At 41.1% G+C, this 23,756-nt stretch overlaps 2 protein-coding genes across 6 annotated transcripts in view; one reads left to right on the top strand and one right to left on the bottom strand.

Annotated features, from left to right (window-relative positions):
* iffo2b (intermediate filament family orphan 2b) overlaps positions 1–16,736 on the top strand; it is a 28,719-nt gene extending 11,983 nt beyond the window's left edge. The window contains exons 2-8 of one of the 2 annotated variants that reach the window (XM_034586460.1): positions 5,088–5,148; positions 8,115–8,210; positions 9,974–10,144; positions 10,931–11,082; positions 11,609–11,816; positions 11,964–12,062; positions 13,148–16,736. In XM_034586460.1, coding sequence (XP_034442351.1) covers positions 5,088–5,148; positions 8,115–8,210; positions 9,974–10,144; positions 10,931–11,082; positions 11,609–11,816; positions 11,964–12,062; positions 13,148–13,396 — 1,036 coding nt within the window. In that variant the 3' untranslated portion in view covers positions 13,397–16,736. The remainder of the gene's footprint in view (positions 1–5,087; positions 5,149–8,114; positions 8,211–9,973; positions 10,145–10,930; positions 11,083–11,608; positions 11,817–11,963; positions 12,063–13,147) is intronic. The other variant, XM_034586461.1, reaches the window with a different exon arrangement.
* A 244-nt stretch (positions 16,737–16,980) lies between these two features.
* LOC117762027 (telomeric repeat-binding factor 2-interacting protein 1-like) lies at positions 16,981–23,148 on the bottom strand. 4 transcript variants are annotated; one of them, XM_034586457.1, is made up of 9 exons: positions 23,064–23,148; positions 21,431–21,673; positions 21,164–21,303; positions 20,768–20,982; positions 20,165–20,254; positions 19,506–20,010; positions 19,301–19,401; positions 17,770–18,654; positions 16,981–17,497 (listed from the first exon to the last, which is right to left on the bottom strand). In XM_034586457.1, exons 2-9 carry the CDS (start codon positions 21,664–21,666, stop codon positions 17,276–17,278), a joined length of 2,394 nt encoding a protein of 797 aa, XP_034442348.1. In that variant the 5' UTR covers positions 21,667–21,673; positions 23,064–23,148; the 3' UTR covers positions 16,981–17,275. The 4 variants fall into 4 exon arrangements, with proteins under 4 accessions (XP_034442348.1, XP_034442347.1, XP_034442349.1 ...); XM_034586456.1 differs by lacking the exon at positions 23,064–23,148 and adding an exon at positions 22,892–22,916 and having other exon boundaries at positions 20,768–20,985; XM_034586458.1 differs by lacking the exon at positions 20,165–20,254 and having other exon boundaries at positions 20,768–20,985; positions 23,064–23,127.
* Positions 23,149–23,756: the final 608 nt, after the last annotated feature.

The raw sequence follows: 23,756 nt of genomic DNA, 5'->3' as shown, positions 1-23,756 counted from the left end.
TCTGCACACACCATGTGCACAGTTCACAGCATGGAGGGAACCCAGAATGAAGACTCATGGACAGAAGATGGTTTGAGAAGATGGTGGAGAAATTACATGAGCTTTGACCTTGGCATGTTGATTTATCAGCAGAGGCCCTCGGGCAGCCAGATGCTGCCTGGGCTGCTTTGGCTGGTTTATTAGCAGGCTGCACATGTCTCACTGTGGAGTCTAGGGAGGCTATAGATTACACACAGCATCATGACATTCAATCAATGACCTACTACAGTCACCCTCCCATCCCCCCTTTTTTTTTTCCTCCCAGCAAAGCGTCACATTACTCACAATTTCACATCTCAGTGCAACAGACGCTCCCTCTCATCGCGTTCATCTTATCCAGCCAAGATTACTGGAAGAATCTGAGCTGAAAGTTAATCCTCACGTGCACCTTTTTATTGCACGGAGACGATGGGGAATGTTGGTGTCATGGTGAAGACATTATACAGAAACGCCTATAGAGAGGCAGGCGAGGAATCATGTGCGCTCTGGACTCTCTGACGTGATTTATCACGGCTGTCAGTGGCCTCATTTCATATGAGCAGCTGAGTAGTGTTTGTCCTGCATGTAGCCAGATGTATTGATCCTCTAATTGGTTATCATGTAACACTTCCTGTATTACTATTGCCTGCTCTCGTGACAATTCATTATAATGTTGCTATTAAAATCTTTTAAGCTTTTAGAGTTGGACTTGCAGAGGTTTGTTTTAAGAGAGACGCGACAATTTGTGTCTCAGTGAAAATGTAATGATGTTGTTAAAACATCCAGGGGAGGAAGGTTTGCCACTAATTAGAGTGAGGTATGATTATTGGTGTGATTTGATAATATCTTTACAAAACAATATTGGTATAATTTGTACCGAATTACTATGCAAAGATCTCCTAACTCTTTTGATATTTTGCCAAACATTTCTACATACTTAGATGCCTAAATAGTTATATTGCTTTTTAACAACCTTATATTCAAAAAAACTTAGCATTTTGATACAATCAATAAAAATGGTTGGAAATATTTATGAAAATTTGATCCAAACTGAATGGTAGAAAAACATCAGGTAAACTAGAATGTCACTCAGTAGAGCCCGTACCTCTGCCAAGGCCCATAACAGTTCCCGTATGAAACTCATAATAACATTCCCCTAAACATGCCTGATCAAGATGCATCAATTATTCTCTTAGAAATAAATAAATAAATACATTTAAAAAACTCAATGTTAAAGAAAGTGAAAATTAAATTCCTGGATCTGCCCCCTGATGCGGATCAGCACCAACCTTTTTAGAGTTCCTGAGTTATCCGTCAAGTAGTTTTTGTGTAATCTTGCTTCCTAAAAAACGTACATGTATTCAAGAGTTAATCTACTCTAATACATAGGATCAGTTTTTAAGCTTGTAATTTAGATGTCTGATCACTCAGGAATTCTAATCCCTGACACTTTCCAGAGAATCATATCGTTTGAAGAGGGTGTTGTCTGACTGACTGGATTATGACCAACAGAGGATTTATGGAAACATGCACTACCACACCTCAATGTTTTCCCTGAACTCTTTTTAGGTGTTTGCAGCCTGTGCGTGTAAGATCTTTTAAATCTGAATATCCAATAAACATTTTAATTACCAAAGTAATTATTAAAACATGTCTTTGTTGCCTCCAAGGCTCCTGTCATTATTTTGATTCTGGCAGACATAAATCATTGAAAGGTATTAATCATTAAAGGAAAATAAAAAAGGAAATAAAAAAAATCTAGCACGATTTCTCTGCAGCGGTGGGAAAACACTGAGGCAGGTCGCAGACAAGCGTAACTCCCAGGCATACCGCACAAGGCAGGGAGTGTTAGCTGGCAAGTGCTGCAGGAATGTTATTGTTCATCAGAGAGAAATTGTATGAGAAAATGTCTGTTTGATGTCACACACTTTTGGTTCTTCCCTCAGAGTCACTGTCCAGGTGCTGTTTGTTCACACATCACAAAACACAAAGTCGCACCATTAAATAGAATCTTTTTACATTTCTCTATTTTCTTCTGTGCTTGTGCAGATAACGATGTTTTGCTGCCTGAAGAAAACAATTTCCTGATGTTCATTATTAGATTGGTAGAGTGCAATAGTTCCATGATGACTCATTCTTTAAAAGGCATTTAATTTTCTCAATGAAACACTAATTAACTCAACTTGGGAATGATTCAAATTTGGAAACCACTTAATCCATTTCTGCATTTTCCGTTGTCATTGTAAGCTGAGTTAACATGTGTGATAAACCAGAGTTTCTGAATAATCGGAGCAGGAATGAGGAGGGTAAGTCTGGCAGTAAACACACGTCTGTGAGTTGACACAGGCTCCAACCCTCCTGCCGTCGCTGTCCTTGTAAGGAGACTCCGGGTGTGTTCGTTTGACTGAGTCAGGCTCAAGGTTCAGCAAAACCAGAAGCAGAGAAGGCCAGATTGAATACCTCCGCTGCGGCCGCGGTGTCGTCTTTGTTTGGATTAGCCGTTTTAATCTGCATGCTTGAAAACAAGGCAACGATTTTCCATTTGCCTTTTACGGGCGGCTGAGTTGTAACTGCCTCAAAACAACGTGGAAGCAGACTTCAACGACTCCATTACCTCTGATAGATCACATAAATAGTCTTGACATATGGTCGACAGAGAGAGGCTTCCCCTCCATCAGCGGGTCGATTTAATCACGTCGTCCCTGTTATCGCTCCTTAAAGAAAAAGTTGTTCAGGAAGTGACAACAGCAGCGATGCAGATGCTGTGACAAACCAATTTGTGTCTGCGGAGGATGTGATGCAGTTGTGAACTGCGATGACCTCAGCCGAGTTCCTGCGGCAGACAGTCGGAGTGTTGTGGACCCCGTGAAGCAGCAGTGCCAGCGTTTTTAGAACAAGGCTTCAATCACAGTGCGAGCTGGCACGCCCCTCCGAGGAATACTTCTCCCTAATTAGACAGTGTACATTCAGTGGGTCCTGAAAGGAAACAAGCTGAGTTTTGTTGAGAAAGTGAATTTCCAGTGACGCATGTTGTGATACCAGAGTGACTTGTGTCGGTGTTTGTGTTTCTCCATGGTGTCGAAGCTATGTTGGTGAGCTAACGCCCCAGTCCGTCCTGGTTATCGGATGTCAGCTTTTTCCCTTATAGGCCATATAGGCCCATGGTCAGGCATGTGCAACTTACACCAGTATATATACATTTTCCCACTGGAAACCTAATATCTCAAACACGCAGCACGTAAGCACACACACACACACACACGCACATGCACACGCACACACATACAAACACACACACACACATAAACACCTTAGTTACTACTTGTCTAAGCCTAACTTAACCTTAAAGCAATATTAAAACATGTCTTCACCTTATGGTTTTAAGATTTATGTGAAAGGGACTTGCTTTTTGTCCCCATAAGGAAGACAAGTCCCCACAACGAGAGTAATACTTGGAACACACACATATCCCTATAATTCTATCCTTATCAGGACTTGATATTGACCTTCAGAAATGATGTTTTGCCTCATTAGGACGAGGCTTTGGTCCCCATGACGTCTACTGGTTCTGTAAAGGTCATTATTTGAACTGGAAAAGGTCCTAAAGAGGTTAAAGAAAAATGAGTACACACACACACACACACACACACACACACACACACACACACACACACACACACACACACACACACACACACACACACACACACACAAACAGAACCCCCCCTTCCCAGTCACTGCACATGTGTCCCTCAGTGGCTCTTTGTCACATCAATGTGTCTGATACTCTGTGGTTCCTTTACATAACTGAGTGAGTTCCCTCTTCATTCTGAACCTCATCCTGTCTTTTGGGAAGCATCAGTGACTCAGCAAGGCTGCGATCTCATCTCTCAGGGAACCAGATGAGTGTGTATTAGGAGCACGTTGAACTGACTGATGCTGTGTTATAACCACACAGAGGCAATCATGGACGATTCTAATTCTGTTTGTACATAGCTGCCATGGTGCGGAGCTGCGATATGACCCATCACGAGAGGAGAGGAGATCTATGTTGCTAATCATAGTTCATCATAGTGCAGCTTGCAGCCATTGGGGGCATCTGGCGTTTTATTTTTAGCCATGTCAGCACCGCGGCATTAGCAAAGGCAGTATCTGTAACTGAAATATCTCATCACGTTAATGTCGACATCAGGATTTTTCTTTCAAACTTTGTCTTACACAAAACACTTATTAAACTAAGGCCCTTCCCATCAGCCTCAGCTGTACTTTTGTGGATGATTCATAGCCTGTAGACAAAGATTACCAACATGTCTCCACTTCTTCCTGTTAAAATATTAAGCTAAATTATCTCGTGTCGATACACGTGCTTCCATTTTGCACTTTTGACATCATTTGGAGCCAGAGTCTGTGCAGGAGTTTACTTTTGATTTTGGTCCATGTCCCATCCACTAACATGGAGGAGGCAGGGTTTGTGGCTTACACTGCTGGAGATTATGAAGTGATGAATAATTCAGTCCATGTCAACTTCAGGAAATGTCAGAACTGCTATGATTGTGTTTGCTCCAATATGTTCAAACTCTCAGTATGTTTTATCTCTGTCAAAAACACGAGATTTGCGTTTGCTTTGTCCCGTTGGCAGTGAGATCATAGACTCTCTCTCCTGTGACTTCCTGAGGAATGAAGCCGTGAGCATGAAGGAATCCAGTCTGCAGCAGAGAGACACTCCACCCTTCAGGGTGTGGTGAAGCTCAAATGTCCCTCTGCAGTCATTCACAGGTCCAGAAACTATTCATGAGCAATGTTTACTGTATTTGAAGAAGGATGGGACTGTGTTCTCTTTTATCCTTTGTATTGAGGCAGTGGGTTTGCAAAGATTAGTCCACAAAAGAGGAAAACAGACAAAAGGTTGAAAATAGGAGGAGGAAGTGGGTGTGAACCCGCACTGCCAAGGGCATTTTGTAATCAGAGACCAGAGTATTATTCCCTCTAAAGTACCATTACCCTGTATAGCGGCCCCCAGGGGACCAGGACCAGCAGTAACTGACCAACCTCTGTGCTGTGTGTTGCAGATGGGAGGAGGAGGTGTCCAAACGGGAGAAGCTGGAGTCTACGGTGGAAACCATGCAGCAGGTCTGGAAACATAAAATATAAACCAGTAACACGCACAGTCTATTTAAAGTCATGCTAAAGGTCCTTTAACAAACACACACAAACACACACACACACACACACACACACACACACACACACACACACACACACACACACACACACACACACACACACAATGTGTAACATCTGAGGGAAAGACTGTGTTCATGTCTAAAACAGCCACCACAGCAGGTGCATTTAAATATAGCTCAGCGTTTATGCAGCGTGAACTCAGCTTAGCAGGCCGACAGGAAGCTAATGCACCAGGAGGATATGTGTCAGTTTAGAAAAACCACATTACAAACCCATCAGGAGGAGTCAGCTGACCGAGATATACATATAAACATTGAATATAACCTGCAGCCTGCCATCATGTTTCTGTCCAGAACAGGCGAACAGAAATACGAAAATCAATTTCAAGTGTCACACCATGGGGCTACATGACAAAGAGCAACGCCATCCCAGCAGCCGGCGTGAGGAGCTCATCTGGCCGGTGTCCTTCCCCGTTTCTGCTTTAGCACAGATCGATCGGTGACAGCACACGTGTCTGTCTTAGATTCTGGGTCAGCAAAACAGCAGATAGAGTGAGGGAGTGGCATCCCCCCCGGGGGCTTTAACCTCTCAGAGCACACGGGCAGATGTCGCTGTGTACGGGGGAGCCGGAAATCTGCTCACACATAGTAAATTCAATGCAAACAGCCAGTTATCGTCATGGGCCCGGAGCCAGTGGGGGGCTGTCGCTGTGCAGTGACTTACTACAGCAGCACAAACAGGCTCTTGCTGTGACAGATTCAAGTCAACAGCTTTTATCGCCCTTTTAGTCTTTGTTTGTAAAAGTCAGTCTTTAGATTAGAGCCCATGTTAAATAGCTCAATAGAACAGCCATCCACTGAGGGGGACATTATGGGAATAGCTGCTAAAAAAATTATTATCTTAAAAGTTAAAACAAGTAAGGCTCAACTATTTAGACTAATGTTTATAAGATCGAAAACGATGCCAGGCAGTGAATTAACAGTAACTTGACATTTTTACACTTCATTTCTGCACGTATTAAACAAATGAGATTAGTGTGTTAACCATAATTGCATTCACCACAACAAATACCTCACTCAAGTCCCAACAGTTCCCTTGAATTAAAACAAGCCTTGTGGCTGAGGCCACATTACGTTTCTCAGCTATATTTGTGCTAGTTGCAGGTTTCTAACTCTATTTGTTACCATACAGCTGCTGAGAAAAGCCCATGAAACCACATTTAAATCCACTAGAGACAGATTTTTATTTGGATCTGCACACACTCATAAATATTTCATCAGAATGCACACCCATTCTCTAATAAATCAAATTCAATGTGGAAAAAACGCCCCAATGTTCTCTCCTGAGTCAAACCACAGCCTTGCACAGAGTTTCATGGAAATCGGTCCAGTAGTTTCTGTGTAATCCTGCTGCCTAACAAACGCAGTTCAAACTACTGCCTCCTTATAGCGGATGCAGGGACGTGCACAAACATTTTGGGGGGCAGGGGCTCAAGTGAGAAAAAGGGCACTCATAATTATTTATAACAAAAATGTTTTAAAACCAAAAGTTAAATAATAATACCCTTAATACCCTCACACTCACAATTGTTAAATACTCAACAGTAGTAGAATGAATAGTTATTAGATGAGGAGCCCACAATCAAATTATGCAGTTCAAATTTATCAAATTTTTCAATTTTGGTCTATTTTTCGTCCATGTCTTCTTTCACTCTACTGGAAAGAAAACTTCCAAAAATAAATATTTAAATGGTGTTTGTTTCACCCTCTGTCTGTTTGCTAGCAGGACACAAGTTAACTATATTTGTTTTTGTCTTTAGGCTAATTAGCTGTAAACTTGAGGCACTGGTAGCTTAGATCATCACCACTCAGGGGGAGGTGCTGCCGGTCTGACAGGACTGTGATGACTGTGTGCTCACAAGTGCACTTTCACTAGCCTCACAATTCAATTACGATTCAGCAGTCAACAATTCAAATGCACAAAAATGCATCACATCTACAATTTCCTACATTACTGCACATGGCTGCTTTTCATCAATTAATATCAGTTAATAAAATCAGTCGGACAAATATGAACTGCCTTTTTATTTAGAAAATGCTTTAAAAAGTATTATAGACTGTTACTATTATGACAAGTGTGCTGTAATTTACAAAATAAGGTTTTCAATTCAACAATCAGACTACAACAGTAACTATATGACACACATTCATTCACGTTAGACTTGTGTGCTGCACCTAAGGCTTAAAAGAACTCTGATAACAGCCTCTACTGTATCAAGGTGGCTCCGCCTGTGATTATTGAGCTGAAGGGTTCGTGTTGGGGGGATTTTTTTCCCCTTTCGACAGAGCCATGCTAGCAGTTTCCCCTTGTTTTAGATGATCCTCTCATCTAACTCTTGGTCGTAATGTGAATATGTCAAAAAATCGATTTAAGTTTCAGCCGTTTGGAAATAATCCACCGAATCCATACTTGTACATTAACATACATTAAGTGGCTGCGTTCCATTACCTCATTTGCATCAGGTAAATATAAAGAGGAGAGTAAATAATGATCTCATGGGTACTGAGCCAACAGTAACTAAAGCATCATAAAACAGTGTAAATGTATAAAAGCTTTATTTTCTTATATGGGCCTTATCAGATCGTAACCAGTTCTTTATCTACCGCACCTGTAGCCACATCCTGAACCATGTCATACAACAATGATGTCGGTCCCTTTGACACTTTCACTTTGAATAGATTTTATCAGATGTTTGTTTAAATGACTCATTTGACTTATTTAGACCAGTTAAGAACCGGTAACTGAATAAATTCAATCCAATCACGTTGGTAAGCAGAGTTCATGCTGTCAAACACACATGTCACTCACCCGATTAGGAGGTTTATTTACTTGTATGTGACATTTGAACTCAGAGTGCCCAGGAGTCGACGGAGGTCCAGGACGAGCTGAGCGAGAAGGTGGACAGACTGAGGGCGGAACTCGTGGTCTTCAAGAGCCTGATGACTGATGTAAGTATTTGTTCAGCGACAGGGTGACGTCGTCCTCAAGCCTGACAAAGATGTCACATCATAAAGAAAACCTGCTGGGTTCACTCCCGTGCTTAAACACATCATGATTGATATGCGTCCCAGCAGCAGAACACTTCCTACACATTCCGGGGCTTTATTCTAATGGAGGTTGTTTTTCACACAGGTCTGAGGATTAACACTGAACACACCCTTTCCTTTCCGACCTCGTTTGAATTCGGGAAAAATCTATAAATCCCCCCCCAAAGACAAGCATTCATTGAAAATAGCTCAAATGGCAGCTGTAGATCAAGGGCACATCCTGTCCTGTACAGCTCTGTATTGTTCCCTGGCAGCTCTGCTCTGGTGTGATATTCAGCTGTAATATACTGCACTGGGCCCAGTCCCAGCCTGTGCTCGCCCACTGATAGATATAGTCAGTTGAAGTATTTGTTTTTGGAAAGCCATGTTGTTTATCCTGCTTCTCTCCACTGTGGCATCTGCTACCTTGTAGATTTTTTCATGTTATTTTCTGTGTTTTACTTCATCCCCCAATGCGTGATTCCAGAAGCGGGTAAGTGACACGGCTGTTGTGGAGCTCTGAGGTTGTGTGGAGACATTTGAAGTCGAGTTGTAGTGGTAGTTTGACATCCTGTGTCTGTGGATGTGTCTGTGTTTGTGTTGACCCTCTTCTTATATTCAAAGAGGAAACAGTGTACATGAGACATTGGTCCCGTCCATATCTGCCCCAACAAATCTGATCATAACAGAAAATTGACCTCCGAAGGTTGTATCCTTTTATTTGGCTGACTGGTTTTCAGGTTGTAAGCAAGATTAGACAAAAACATCAACAAACTTAGTGGACGGATGTGGTTTGGGTCGAGGAGGAACCCATACTGGTGCTGATCCGGGGACGGATCCAGGAATCGTTTTTTTACTTTCTTTAACACTGCAGGATAGAGAGGGTTTCAACATTTCCCCCGTTTCCTCAAGGAATAATTGATGGATCTTGATGAAGAAAATCTGGCACATTAAGGGGACTGATATGTATGAGTGTGTGAAATTTGGTGCAGCTTGATTGGATTTAAGGAGACTGTTGGACCTTAGCGGAGGTATGTGCTCCACTCAGGGACATTCTAGTTGTAATATAGACAAAATAAAGTCTCAAAAGTAAAGTTTGAGTACTATAAACATTCTTATTTAACCTGCAAAGCTAGTATACTGGGAAAACAGTCAATTGGAGACTTACAACACAAAATAGAATACGCAGAATTTGATGAAAGACCATGTTGAAAAATGCAATATGTCTGTACATGAAGGAAATTGCCAAAATGAATCTTACAAGCACCTTAAAGGGGTATTTTATTGTAAGGTTTCAAAAAATTTGGTGTCTGAAAATTTATTTTGATCGTTTGGGGACAGTATTATGTTATGGTTTATAGTCATAGGCTTTCATAGATTTACACATTTGAAATCTCAAACTAAATCTACGGAAAAACATGCCCCCTATGGCATCACTGGGATTACAACACTATAGATAAATATATGTGAAACAAACACTTAGCCACATATAATATCACCAAGTTCACAGCCTCTGATACAGAGATGGATTAACCAACACGAACTAACTGAGAGATGCAATATGACCATACATCTATTAGCTAAACATTTCCGCTGCCACAATGAATCGAGTTCACATACTGTAGTTTATACAGTGTGAGAAGGTGCATATGAATCTGTAAAATCTCTGTTTATCTAATTTATAGCAAATGTCTGACCTGGACACCAAGATCCAGGAGAAAGCCCGGCGGGTGGACATGGACATCTGCAGGCGGATCGACATCACGGCCAAACTGTGCGATGTGGCGCAGCAACGCAACTCGGAGGACATGTCGAAGATGTTCAACATCAGTCCGGCCCGGTCGCTCGCAGAGAAGGTGGGTGTCCGTCCGTCCGTCCATCGGCAGTGCGTCCGTCTGTCTGTCAGAGGAGCTGAAAGTAATCTAAGAAAAACGCTCTGTCAATGAAACCACAGCAGGAATGCATGTCTGTGAATAAACTCATAAACACATCAACATACACAGACTCATATATGCACAAACGCAGCACACACACACACACACATAAAAGTGAAATGCTGATGTGTTATCTTCGCCGCACACAAGGTTATCACATTGCGCCTACATTTCTGGCTAAAAGCCCAGTGTAAAGTATAAAGTATAAATCTGCTGTGAATCAAGCTGGAGGCTTCATTAATGTCATATTTTGTAACGTGTCTCTGCCTTACATGAAAAATGTGCAGATAAAACCGTCTGATTTATGTGTTCTGCTGTTTGTTGCATCTTGAATCTGTCGAATCCACTTGGTTATGTCTTTGTGCTTAACCAGAGACAAGCATCACCAATTAGCTTCAGTTGGACATGGAACACACACGTTTAGTTTCTTTCCTCAATGTTTGCAGATGAATAAACACATAAAACAATGTCTGTGACCGAGGATTAAGTGAGAAATTGACACCAGTTGTCTTCTTTACATTTTGCCTCTGGGTTCATTGGGTTCATCTTGGATCCAAAAGCTAAAGAGTGTGTTGTTGTCTGTGTGTGTGTGTGTGTGTGTGTGTGTGTGTGTGTGTGTGTGTGTGTGTGTGTGTGTGTGTGTGTGTGTGTGTGTGTGTGTGTGTGTGTGTGTGTGTGTGTGTGTGTGTGTGTGTGTGTGTGTTGCAGGGCGCCATGGCCTGCTGCAGGAGGAAAGAGCGTAAAGCGGTGTCTGATGAGGAGAGTTCAGAGATGGATGCCGAGCCCAGCCTTTCAGAGGAGGAGGACGTTTCAGAGGCGCTCAACATCACGGACGAAATGAAACGCATGCTCAACAAGCTGTAAGTAACACACACACACACACACACATACACATATCCACAGTGCACATTCATCAGAAGCACCAGGTACTCTTAGCTGTGAATGAAACTGCATGTTTTACAGCTGCATCACATCAGCACAGTAGATGAGATGGAATTGTTGTCATTATTCCTTCATCTCCCTCTAGTGTTTTTATGGAGTATTGTATCTCATATACAGAATGGTCATTTAGCAAATCTCTGCATCTATACTGTACTGTAACAGTCTCTGTTTATGCCACAGTGCTCCCTTCTTCATAAGTTTGTGTTACAACCCTCTATATTTTCCACTCTTATCAATCATTTCTTATCCCAATCATCAACAATCGTAATCATTTCAATCAGTTGTCCATATTGTTTCCTCTCCATCTCCTCATCCTCATTAAAAGCATGTCTCCCTCTTTGCATGCGACCTTCATTGTATCTGGTGGCTGTTACACTTCTCCCTTGCTCTCCTCCCTCTCTCTTCCTCCTCCTCTTTCCGTTTCTCTGTCCTTGTCCTACACAGACATTGTTCAGATAACTCCTTTGTTGCCAGGCGCGAGACGTTCGAAATCGACGACGAATGCGACAGCCTGACGTGGGAGGAGAACGAGGAGACTCTGCTGCTGTGGGAGGACTTCACCAACTACAACGTGCCAGCCGCCATCGCTGCAGCTAACGGCACGACCAACGGCAACGGCACGACCAACGGCAACGGCGAAGCGGCTGATCCGGTGAGTCCACGTTTGCACTTTGGCTCCTTCAACACAGCGTTGAGGGTTTTCGAGCTCATGCAGGTCAGAGTGTAGATCATTGCTGCGTTTGCAGCCTAAGACGTCTGCTAATGCATGATGAATGAGGCTCTGTCTGTGCTCTCCAAGGACTCCCAGGATGGAAGCCTTGGCAGCCTCATCGATGAGACAGAGTCACTATTTAAGACCAGAGAGCAGGAGTACCAGGAGAGCATCGGCCAGATCGAGGTACACAGCCTCTGTCTGTCTGTCTGTCTGTCTGTCTGTCTGTCTGTCTGTGTGTGTGTGTGTGTGTGTGTGTGCGTGTGCGCGTGTGTGAAATAATAACCCTACAAACAGTATATTTATGTTGTCCTTTAGTTTTTGCTGCATCTTTCCCCATTCTCTCTCCCCATTTTCACATTTGCACTGTAAATAACACTATAAAGGCACAACAGCCCAAAATATCTTAAAGATAATAAATATACTTGGGAATTATTGTGGTTCATTTATTAAACAGATTTTTCTTGTATACACAGAAATCCAAGAATGTTTGCTCCTAAGATGTTTTTAAGTAATTGAAATCTGTGCCCAAAATGTAAATATTTTCTTGCTATCACACAAACTAGATGAAAGTTCATTAAAATCAATATGAACTTTTCCTTAATTCCTTAAATGTCCTTAGAGGTTTCATGAAAGTGATTAGGGTGGGAAATGGCATCAAGTTATATAGTTTTCTTTTAGTTGGAGGAAGGTCATTGTGACTGTGTTATTTCACTGTTTGAGTTTCTGGAACGTTTTGTAAAACCTCTGTTCTACATTTCACATCATTTCTGTGAATGTCTTCTTTTTAACATATTCATTTTTAAATGATTCATCATATTATATTTAACATTGTTTTATTATTTTGAAACATGGGCCTATCTCTGAACGCTGTTAATGACGAGGCTAATTTACAATAAAGGGCAAGTTAATTTGTTAGTTACAGTTGGAAAGTACCTACTCATTATATTCCAGTTTTTAATTGTAAGAATTTATGTAGTTGGTAAGAAAATGTTCATTAACAAATCAACATCTTTTAGACTCATTATATCATATTTTCTATGTAATTAAACATTTTGTTTACCTTTTAAGGAAACTAATGGACGTTGATGTCTGTTTATGGATTTATTTCATTTACCTACAGCATAATTTCCCTAACTTTTTGATTAAAAACTTAAATAGAACGAGCAGCTAATAACTGTAGCAATTAAACGTTTTTTTTAGCTGAAAAACACAAAATCCATAAAGTAAAGCAGCAGTTCCCCTTCAATCCATCTATTGTCTTCCTTTAGATGGAATTGGCCACGGCAAAGAGCGACATGAACCGACATCTGCACGAGTACATGGAGATGTGCAGCATGAAGCGAGGCCTGGACGTGCAGATGGAGACGTGTCGTCGGATGATCAAAGGTGGCAGGAACTCTCCCTCTGTCAGCTCTGTGGCCAGCAGCGACTCAGGGAACACGGACGAGATCCAGGACGAGATCTTGGACAAGGACGGAGAGGCAGAAGCCTCCGTTAGTTGTCCCGCCTCCTCCTGACCACCGCTCGTTGTCACAGGGGTTCAAAGTGTATGGAGCTCCACCCTGCTCGAGGTGGACCAACTTAACTCTGGGCCTGTTTGACCTGTTAAAGTTCAGATGGTCACGGTCACTGATGCAGGCCCAGAACTGGTGCTTTTATACTCTTTCTGTTGTTTAAGTGGTTTGGAGGCGTCTTTGCTTTACAAGGAGAAAAAGGGTGCACATAGAGTCCGAGCTGTTTTCTTCCTCATTGCTGCCTCACTGGATTCTTGTCCAGAGCTTCACATCATTTTTGACGGAGAGAAAAAAAAACAGAAATTCTCAAACGTTTTAAACTGGCTGAGAAATATTTTCTACAAATTCTTACCCAATTAAAGTCCTTTTTTTCTAAAGGAATTGAAAATAGTACATATTGTGCTTCTTGTTCGGTGAACAACGAATATATTCACACATACACACACACAAAAAAAAACTGCATCCATCTTTTAAATTTGAATATTTATGATTTTAGATCGCAGAAAGTCACTTCCCCTCGATTGGAAAGCTGTTTTGTTTTTGTATTATTTAAGTCCCGGTCGTGTGATTTGCGATCCAGTGTCTCTCCTGCCAAGGAGCCAAAACAACGAGCGGAGACAAATGGTGTTGGAGTTCTGCTGGTTTCTGGGGGAATTCTGCAGGGTTGCCAAAGTTGACAGAGGAACGGAGCACAGCCTTTTGATGCATCAGTGCACTACTGAAGTTCTATGCAATTCAGCTGGCCTTATATTTTCAGACTGGCTTTCACCCTTCATCGGTTCTCTTCAAATACGATTAGCCTTTTCAGCAAAGCAGGTGTTTTCTATATATCATTTTGAGCGTTTCAGTGTGAAAAAAAATCTACTTTTGTTTTGTCGTGCACATCAACAGTAAAACTGGAACAGCGCCCCCTAAAGAAGGGACGAATCACGCCAATAACACCAATGCTTCTTGCTACAGAAACAGTGCATCGCTCTGACTCAGATGTATTTTACAGGGGAAAGATTGTTCTCAGCTTGTGCAGTTTATTTTGAGCACATAAAGACATATCATCCCAAACAAGTCAAATACTGTTGTTTTTATGAAAGAAATCAAATAAATTGAAGTTATCAAAGCCAAACAAGGCTCTGGAACCTCATAAGCAAAGCCAAAGGACACATATGTCACACAAGTATAATTGTTAGATATCATAATTCATTGTATGTTAGAGAAATATTCCTTTGATTATGTGGTGTTATTATTATTATTTCCTGCTGTCCTGCAGGGGGCTCTGTTCCAGACGAGTGGCACATCCTGCTTTGTCTCTCCTGAACCGGGGCTCGACTGTAGTGTCAGGCTGTACATAGAGAGCTGTAGGCATGTGATCGTATACCCCAGAGGCCTTTTTGTGTTGGTATTAAGTCTTTTGAAACCGTTCGAGATGTCCAGCAGTTTCAGTGCTTCCACTGGATTAGCGCAGAAACTGACCAACGCATGGGGACAGAGGGGATCTTTTGAATCGCCTCTTTGTATTATAATGTATGTACAGTTTGCTGGATCAAAGATTTAAGTGCTACTTCTTTCTTGGAAGATTCACAGAAGCAGAATGTCAAAACGCAGGCCTTTTCTTATTTCAGCATGTTTCTCCCGAGGAAAAGGAGCTATGGGTCCTTTTTTTTTACAACTTTATTTTTTTTAACTAAATAGCTGCAATGCAGACTGTGCGCTACGTTTTTAATCAAAATCATATCTATTCTAATCATCGATTAATTTGTGGCAGAAAAAATGCTTTTTTCACAGATTACTCTGTGTTAACCAATGTTAATGTTGCCATATTCAGCTTTTATTATATTTTCAGGAATAGTTAACTTCTTCCAGATGTTTTGACCACAGCAGATCACCCATTATTAAAAACGAATTTATTTTATCGGACAAGAACGAGGAACGTAGAGAACGTCACATGCATTTTTTGTTTGACTTGATGTAAAACCAGTCTGATCAGTAACAAAGAGCCATACTTTTGTCGTTACTGTACTTTTCAGCTGTGACATCAAACACATTATTGATTGTACGGTTGTAACATCCACAAACAGCAGGTCTCACTAGAGCGCAAACCTCCGCCAAGGCCCAACAGTCCCCTTGTGATCAGATCCAGATTGTTATATTTACATCTGCCTTAGTCCCCTTAACATGCCAGATTCTTTTCATCAAGATCCATGAATAATTCTATCAACGAAAATGTCTAAACAGAATCCAGGATTTGCCCCCTGATCTGGATCCACACTAAATGGGCTCTTCCCTGAGTCATACCACATCCCACCACCACGTTTGTGTAAATCCGTCCGGTAGTTGTTGTGTAATCTTGCTCACAATCAAACAGACAGGGGTGAAACCTGGTGTCCTTGGCGGAGGTAACAACACACCACGCTGTCTCTCACTTCACTCAGAGCGTCACACTCACCAGCCAACCAAAGCAAACATGTACAGTAACATACGACAAAGATGTAAATCAAGCTATAGAATCCTACTAACTCAGTCTCAGTGTTTGTACAGCCCTGCCACACACACACGTTAGTTTGACGACTTCCCCATGAAAAACATGCTGTCGTGTTCCAGAATCACAAATTCTTGCAGACTATCAGACATGTCGGTGTATTGTCTCCACTGTTCCATCACTTGAAGCAGGTCACATCCCAGCTGTGTTGTTTAAAGATACTGTAGCACTCCTCCTTGCTGAATGTAGCTTCACTGGAGGACTCCTCTAAAGACCTTACAGGTAAACGCTGAGAAAATGTAGCCGTTTCAATCCAGGGATATATGGTGCGCTGTTACTTCAACGGAGACCTTGGTATGTGTTGCTTTACTAAACGGGTTCTCACCAACTTACAGTATGTGACCTGGGTGTATGTAAAGCAGATCCTGGTGGATGTGAATGTTTCCTACTCAAATGGTTTTATACTAGTGGGTTTTATCAGTGTTGACCTGGGATTTAATGGTTGTGTTGACATATGGTTTCACGTGTTAATTTGCATACATGTTTGTCGTCATTATTGCCTTGACTTTTGATTCCATAAATATAATGGGGAGATGAAAAAAAAATAAATAAAAAAGGTGCAGCAATACTCGTGGCCATATTTGGGTAAAAATTGACGGACGTATTTCAGATACTGGTCTTTGTGTTTCATTTGCAGCACAGGTTGATCCATGTAAGAGGTTCATTTAAATGGTTTTCTTTTCTTGTTTTTTTGGGTTGAAATTACTGATACTATGTATTCATGTTGGTCCGGGGCAGATCGTTTGAAAATTATGAATGTACTCGGTTGATATTGGGAATAAATGAAATAAAATGGTGGATTGGATAAAATGAAGATGAATCAGATTCTTTTCTTATACTTCACATTCATTATATTCCACTCTAATCTGAGGAGTTTGAGGTGACAGATGTGTCCAGTTCACTCAATTTTACACGTGAAAGCCATTTTTTTATTAAATCCACTGAAAAAAGACTGAATTGTCTTTTAACAAATCTCATGCAATCTATTAATTATTTATCTGGCAAAGCACAAAACATATTTAAAAAATGACAGCAAGAGTTATCAAACAGAAACACATTTTCAAGCAATTTAATGAGACAAACAAACAAAAATATTAAAAACACATAAGAATTAGAAAAGTATTCCCATGTTGAAATGCATTAAAAGCTTCTGTTCACAAATTAAATGAAAATTGCCGGATAGATTGTCATTTACATACAAACTTTACATTTTTAAAACTTTTTTTTATCCTCAAAATGTCTCCAATTTAAATTAATGAAAATTCTGCAGAGAAAGTCTGCTATTCATTTTTGAAAGAAGAGATAACTGTCATACTAGTTATTCAATGTACATTTCTAGATCTTCTCCTTCATCCCTCCAGCTCGAGAAACACTACTCTTTTGGCCAACTCCTTCTCACCGTACTTCTCCTGCAGCTGCTGGCGGACAACAGGATCGGCAGAGATCAAGAGACCGTCATCAGAGCGAATCCAAACGGGTTCATAAATGGTGGAGGGATTCAAAAGCAGATCCAGCGCAGCAGAGAAATCTCCGCTGGTCCTCAACAGGGCTTTGGTCACATTGACTATGTCCTAGAAGAGAAAGCATTAGTGGAGGTTAGAAAGTATTTCAAACAGACAAACAGAGTAGGAACCAATACTATTAATGAGTTAATGGCAATAGATTTCAGTCTGAACATCTGTTTCATGGATTTATTTCTTTGAATCCAAGAATAAAGAGTAAATGAGAGTAAATAAATGCAGTAAGACTTGTTCAGCTGATCTATAGGAGGCCGTCTATCTTTTAGAAAAACACAAATATAATAAAGTCTAACTCACACTGCGAAAACAAATGGAACACTCACCTGATTTGTCTGGTTCATCAGTGCGCTGAGTTGCTTCATGTCTTCCTCTACCTGGACCTGAGTCAGTGATGGTGCAGCGTCTTTCCTCACTAGTGGCTGTGGGTTGGACAGAGCTGTAGCATTGTCACCAGTGATGGGCTGGGAGTTTTCTTCCTGAGATTCACTGTCAAATATGAAAAGGTGGGCCCTGGAGGCTGCATGCAAAGCCTCTGTGGCTGCAGGACCAGACGCTGAAGGATCACAAGCTGCAGGACCAGAAGCTGCAGGATCACAAGCTGCAGGACCAGACGCTGAAGGATCACAAGCTGCAGGACCAGAAGCTGCAGGATCACAAGCTGCAGGACCAGAAGCTGCAGGATCAGAAGCTGCAGGACCAGAAGCTGCAGGATCAGAAGCTGCAGGATCAGAAGCTGCAGGACCAGAAGCTGCAGGACCAGAAGCTGAAGGACCAGAAGCTGAAGGATCAGAAGCTGAAGGATCAGAAGCTGCAGGACCAGAAGCTGCAGGACCAGAAGCTGCAGGACCAGAAGCTGAAGGATCAGAAGCTGAAGGATCAGAAGCTGCAGGACCAGAAGCTGCAGGACCAGAAGCTGCAGAACCAGAAGCTGCAGAACCAGAAGCTGCAGGATCAGAAGCTGCAGGACCAGAAGCTGCAGGACCAGAAGCTGCAGGACCAGGTTCAGGGTGGCCCTTCTCTGGTGCACTGTCACTGCTGACAGCCTGGGTCTGTTGCGCCTCCTCCTGGAGGGGTGCAGTAGGTCGGGACTTTGCAGAGACAAGGTCTGCAGTCGAGTCTGAGGGCTGACGAGGTGGTTCTGCTGATGTGGTTGGTATCGCTGCTTTTTCAGGTGGGTTCTGGAGATCTGCAGCTTCATCCTCAGAAGACTAAGAGACAGCAACACAACAGTGTAACGTTTAAAGAACAACTTCTGATTCTGTCACATGGAACTAATTTAGGTCTGTGACTCAGCATTTGTGTTTAAGAGATTTGGAGTTGGAGGAGAACAGATTGAGCGAAGATACAAAAGATATTAGCTATTCCTGAAATTAACTGAATATTCGATGACCATAACAATATTACAGAACTTTTTGTTTTATGATTGTTTATGTAATTTTTAAGCAAAGTAACAACATTCCCTTGTTTCAACCTCTCAGTTGTGTGTGTTTGCTTCTTTCAGACACAAACAAACAGGCTCAACAGACTATTTTGACCTCTCTCTTCTTTAAGTGGTGTTTATATGTACATAGAAAAGAATAAGATCAAGACATTTCACTCCTGCTGCCCAATGACCTGCCATCTCTCAGAAATTCAAAACCAAACTGTGAATGATTCTATTTTTCAGGATTATGATTACTTATTGCATGTAAATGTCTATGGGGTGGATCATTTTTCTTATTTTTTACTGTGCTTGGGTGTATGTGTAATTGCACAGCTATTTTTATTTAATTTGCAATGTCATGCTGACTGGAGAAAAAGTCTCACCTTGACATTATAGGTCACAAGGGGACGTGCTGTGTTGTGTAGTCGTACCTCACTTTCATCTTCAAACTCCTTTGTAGCCAACTCCAGAATCCCAAACTTTCGCTTCCCTTTTCTCTTCTCTGGTTTCTCCAACGAGTTTGACTCTTCCTCTGAGGAACATGATGGAGAAGAGATCATACAATCTGACATGACTGGACATTTTATTCAAACTCTAGTATAAAATCTAGTATAAAATGAGTCAACAAATAAAAACCTGGTTGTGGTGTTTCAGAGACGACAGTTTCTACGCTCTCCAATTCGTCACTCGATGCTGCTGCTGCCACACTCAGTCTTCTGGCTCTCTTTGAAGGCGGTGAGTCTGTTGTTGTTTTCTTTGCAGACTGGGGAGAGGAGGACAGTTTCTCAGCAGAATATGATGATCTGAGTTTTTTGCCGTAAGGTTCAGGCGATGATGACGCCTCAAGCTGCCTGCGCGTTGGTTGACGCTGTGGTCTTTGTTCCTGCTTGGGGGAAGCCCCCTGCTTCTCTTTCTGCTTTTGGGGGGTAAACGAGCTGAATGGGGAGTCCTCGGGCACATTTTCTTTCTGTGGAGAGTTGGTTGCTTGTGTCTCTGCTGCTTCTGGTTCGGTGCCATCAGCTGGAATAGGAGCATCTTCCTGTGGATCCACACGAGGCTCCTCGGGCTGAGAGACGTTTGTTGTTTCAGCTTCGACATTTTCAGGTTGTGAGCTTGCAGCTGGTACGGGCTGATCATCCATCTGCAGGAACACCAAAACTGGTCATTTCAGTTCAGCTAATTATCAAATCACATATAAACATTATGTCATTGAATCTCTGCGTTTAATACCGATACAGTATACAGGGTGTACTTTAACTGTGGTGTTAAACAATAAGCTCTGGTTCCTACTGCACCTGTGTTAGATCCGTCTGAAGAGCTTCTGGCTGTGGCGAATGTGTCTGAGGAGAAGCAGCATTTTCACTGGAAGATTTTGGAACTTCTGTCTGTTATCAACAGAGAAGAAGTTGCAGGCTACATATTTATAAACACTACAAACTATGAGGTGGTCTGCAGGATCGTCAGTATTAGGTATGTGAAAAGGGGCTGTTGGAATACACTGTATATATCTTCATGTGTGTTATAATAAAATTTAAGTCATCGTGTGTACAATAGATTTATTAAAATGTGCTGCCATCTAGTGTTTGTATCAAAACATACACTCCTCCTACAGCTTCTGCAGCATCACCCACAGTTAATCCGAAGCAGAAAAGAAATTCGGGAAAATTACAATATTTAAAGTGTCAAAATTATGGCAGTTTAAAGCTTAACACACAAGATGACATTTTTCATATCTTAACAGCCTTAACAGCCCTGATCTAAACACAAAGACATATGACAATATACAACGAGAGCAGCTGTAGATGAATTGGACTCCATGCACGGACCTACCTGAACCTAACTCTGAAAGAAACATGTGATGTGTTGAAACAGGTGACACCCACTTTCAGGAAAATTACCTTGGTCTCCTCCTCTGTTGTTCTCTCCTCCTCAGAGTCAGACAGCTTCTTAGCCAGTTGTACCCTAAAGCGATACTTCATCGACTGCCAGCTGTGACTGGTCACATGCTGCTTCTGCATCTCCTGCCAGAGCCGGTTTCCCCCCGTCTCGCTCCTGTGCTTGCTGACATAACTTAAGATGGCTGCATCTTCATCAGGGGTATAGGGAGCCCTGCCTACTTATAATGACACAAAGTATGTAACACAAGTCAGTCAAACACAAACAGAATAACACTTATTCCTAATGTGACAACAAATCTTACAGGTAATACAAAAGGTGTCTACACATTACAATACAGAATCAATGGCAGAATAAATCCTGACAAACAGTAGTGTTATGTGTTTATATTGTACCACCTGTGAGTCCAGAAGAACCCTCTTTCTTGACGTGTCTCGCAGAATGTCTCGGGATGTCTTCAGGATTTAGTCTGTAGTTCTCAACGTTTAGATGTTTACCCTTCTCGATACAGTCATGAATGTAATTGATGGACACATACCTGAGGAAAAAACAGACAGCAACCTCATTTCTGACTGTTTCAATTTCTTTTAGTTTGTTATAACTAATTAAAACACTGTATTCTTTCTTTTAAACACTTTCTACCAGCATCCCAGTCCAGCACCTACCAGTGAGCAGCAGTTTCAGGAATAGAGCCTCGATCGTCTTGGTCAATCAGCAGGATTGCTCCTGGCTGCTGGACACTGCACATCATCCCTCCTCCAGATATGATGAGCGGCTGCAGCCTGCGTTTGACGGGACCCGGTCGTAGGAAGAAAGACATGGGTTCACCGTCCGCGGTCAAGAAGAGTCCGGGGGAATTATTAGATTTGGCCACATCCTGCTGCCTGGACCGCATGGTCATGTGTCCCCTGGTGGAAGAGATGAAATTACCGACAGTACTTAATACAGGTTAATTATAGAAAATGGTGCAATGTGAATGAACAATGATGTAGCACACAATTCTTTATATCAACCAAAAATGAAAACAAAGAATCAAGTGTTAAGTTATTTACATAATACTAAACAAACTCAAACCGTGTTCATGCCATGTGTCTAGTTCTGTGACAGTGAGGGCCTAAATACTTGATCAACAATATTTAAATAATAACAACTAATATTAAAATATTAACATAACAAATGAATTGATAATCTATTCAGTCTCTTTCTTATAAGTAAAAATGCCAAACATTAGACGCCTCCACCATATTAGACGTGAAGATATTCCTCTTTCCTTGACTGACAATTTAAGTTGTGTGTCAACCAAAACAAGACATTTGACATTTTTTGATGGGCATGTTTTACTATTTCAGGATGTTATACATAGAAAATTATAAATTACTATATAAAAGTAACAGATTGATCGTAGATGAAAATATTTGTTACTTAGTTGGAATCTTCCATAGCCAGTTAATTTATTCAAACAGTTTGCTGCTCTACAGTTATATCTGAGCTTTGGTTTACAAGTTACAGATTACATTATAAATATTTATAAAAATATATATAAAATAAACTACCCAACAGAATATACAAGTAGAGCTGAAGTGATGATTGATTGAAAAAAATTTCAATTTTCTTGGATGAATACAAACTTTTCCAAACTCTTAAATACATGTATTTACTATGTTTTCTTTCAATTGTTTATATATTTTGGTCTTTATTTCTAATCACTTGGACAAAACAAGCTTCTATTTGGGTGTGAATTGGATGCCTCACTAATTTCAGAATGTATTTAATTTTTGGAAAACCAATCCTCAAGATATTAAATCAATTGAGAAAATAATTAGTAGATTCATCCATGATGGATAGCATCATTAGTTGCAGGCCTATAACAGCAAGATCCTGCTTTTACAACATGAGTAATAATAGTCTAATGATATAATGTGTCGCAGTAAAATCATGTAAGAGTGCCTTTGTCCAATTATACTTAACGTTTTTTTTTTACATAGAGTTGTAGTTAAGTGAGTAAAGCTAATAACCTGGTTACAGCTGCTAACTAGTAGAGAACTACTGACAGGAGAACTACTGACAGGAGCCACACAGAGCTGCATCACATCAGAGTCAACATGACTTTAGATAAGAAACTAAACCTCTAGTGGAGTTTCCTCAGCTCACAGACACTGGAGCAGGTTTCCGTCAGTAGCTCGTCTGCTCCTTTAGCTTCAACGTATCCAGACTACAGACAGATATTCAGCACAATACACTGATGCTGTGTTTATATAGAAAACGACATTTTGACTAGATACTGAATTAGAGGTTTACCGTGAGATTTTCCCGCCGTGATAGAAACCAAAACACAGTCCACTTCCGTGTTTCTCTTCTTCGTTGAATTGTTTCCAGTCAGTGTGTCATTACCGCCCCCTCTGTTCGTCTATGATACAACATCACAAATATACTACACATTACACTGTATATTGCTCTTATTCAATTGAGTGGTAGTTGATGCAAAAACTAACAATCAAGCTGAATTGTGATGTCGCTTCAGGTCAGAGAAAAATTACAGACCTGGAATCGAACACACAAACAGAATAGATGATACATTAGGTTGTTGTAATGTATCATGTATTCTGATCAGCTGATTGTCCTCTTGAGGCTGCTGCTACTCCTGCTCTGATTTCAAGCTCCACTCTGTCCAGGGCCTTTCTTCCTCTCTGTGTGGAGGTTACATGTTCTCCAACCACATATGAAAATTATATACATGTAACATACAATGTGTAGTTTAACTTATTCCATCTCAACACTTATTTTGTGGTAACAGTCGAGTTTTGTTTCTTGCGTTCATCAGTTCTTCGATGCACCAAAAGCTTACAATAAAAAAAGAATCTAAATGTTTCATATATACTATTTCAATACAATTAGATCCTGAAGGCCAAACCCAAATGACGACATTTTCACTCCTTAAATTCTAACTTGTAGACCTTGTGTATTTATGAAATACAAAAACACATATTTCTC

The sequence above is a fragment of the Hippoglossus hippoglossus genome, chromosome 5, assembly GCF_009819705.1.
Source record: "Hippoglossus hippoglossus isolate fHipHip1 chromosome 5, fHipHip1.pri, whole genome shotgun sequence".
Classification (NCBI taxonomy): domain Eukaryota; kingdom Metazoa; phylum Chordata; class Actinopteri; order Pleuronectiformes; family Pleuronectidae; genus Hippoglossus; species Hippoglossus hippoglossus.
Note: the sequence above shows the minus strand (reverse complement) of the source record. Positions and strands in the feature narration are given on the sequence as shown.

Bases quoted from the DNA above. Each gene is read 5' to 3' on its own strand.
- LOC117762027 (XM_034586456.1), bottom strand. From the start codon at position 21,666: ATGACCATGCGGTCCAGGCAGCAGGATGTGGCCAAATCTAATAATTCC. The intron at 20,986-21,163 runs GTGGTACAATAT...TGTCATTATAAG, and splicing joins GGGTTCTTCTGGACTCACAG to TAGGCAGGGCTCCCTATACC. The intron at 18,655-19,300 runs GTACGACTACAC...GCTGTCTCTTAG, and splicing joins AGTTTGAAGATGAAAGTGAG to TCTTCTGAGGATGAAGCTGC.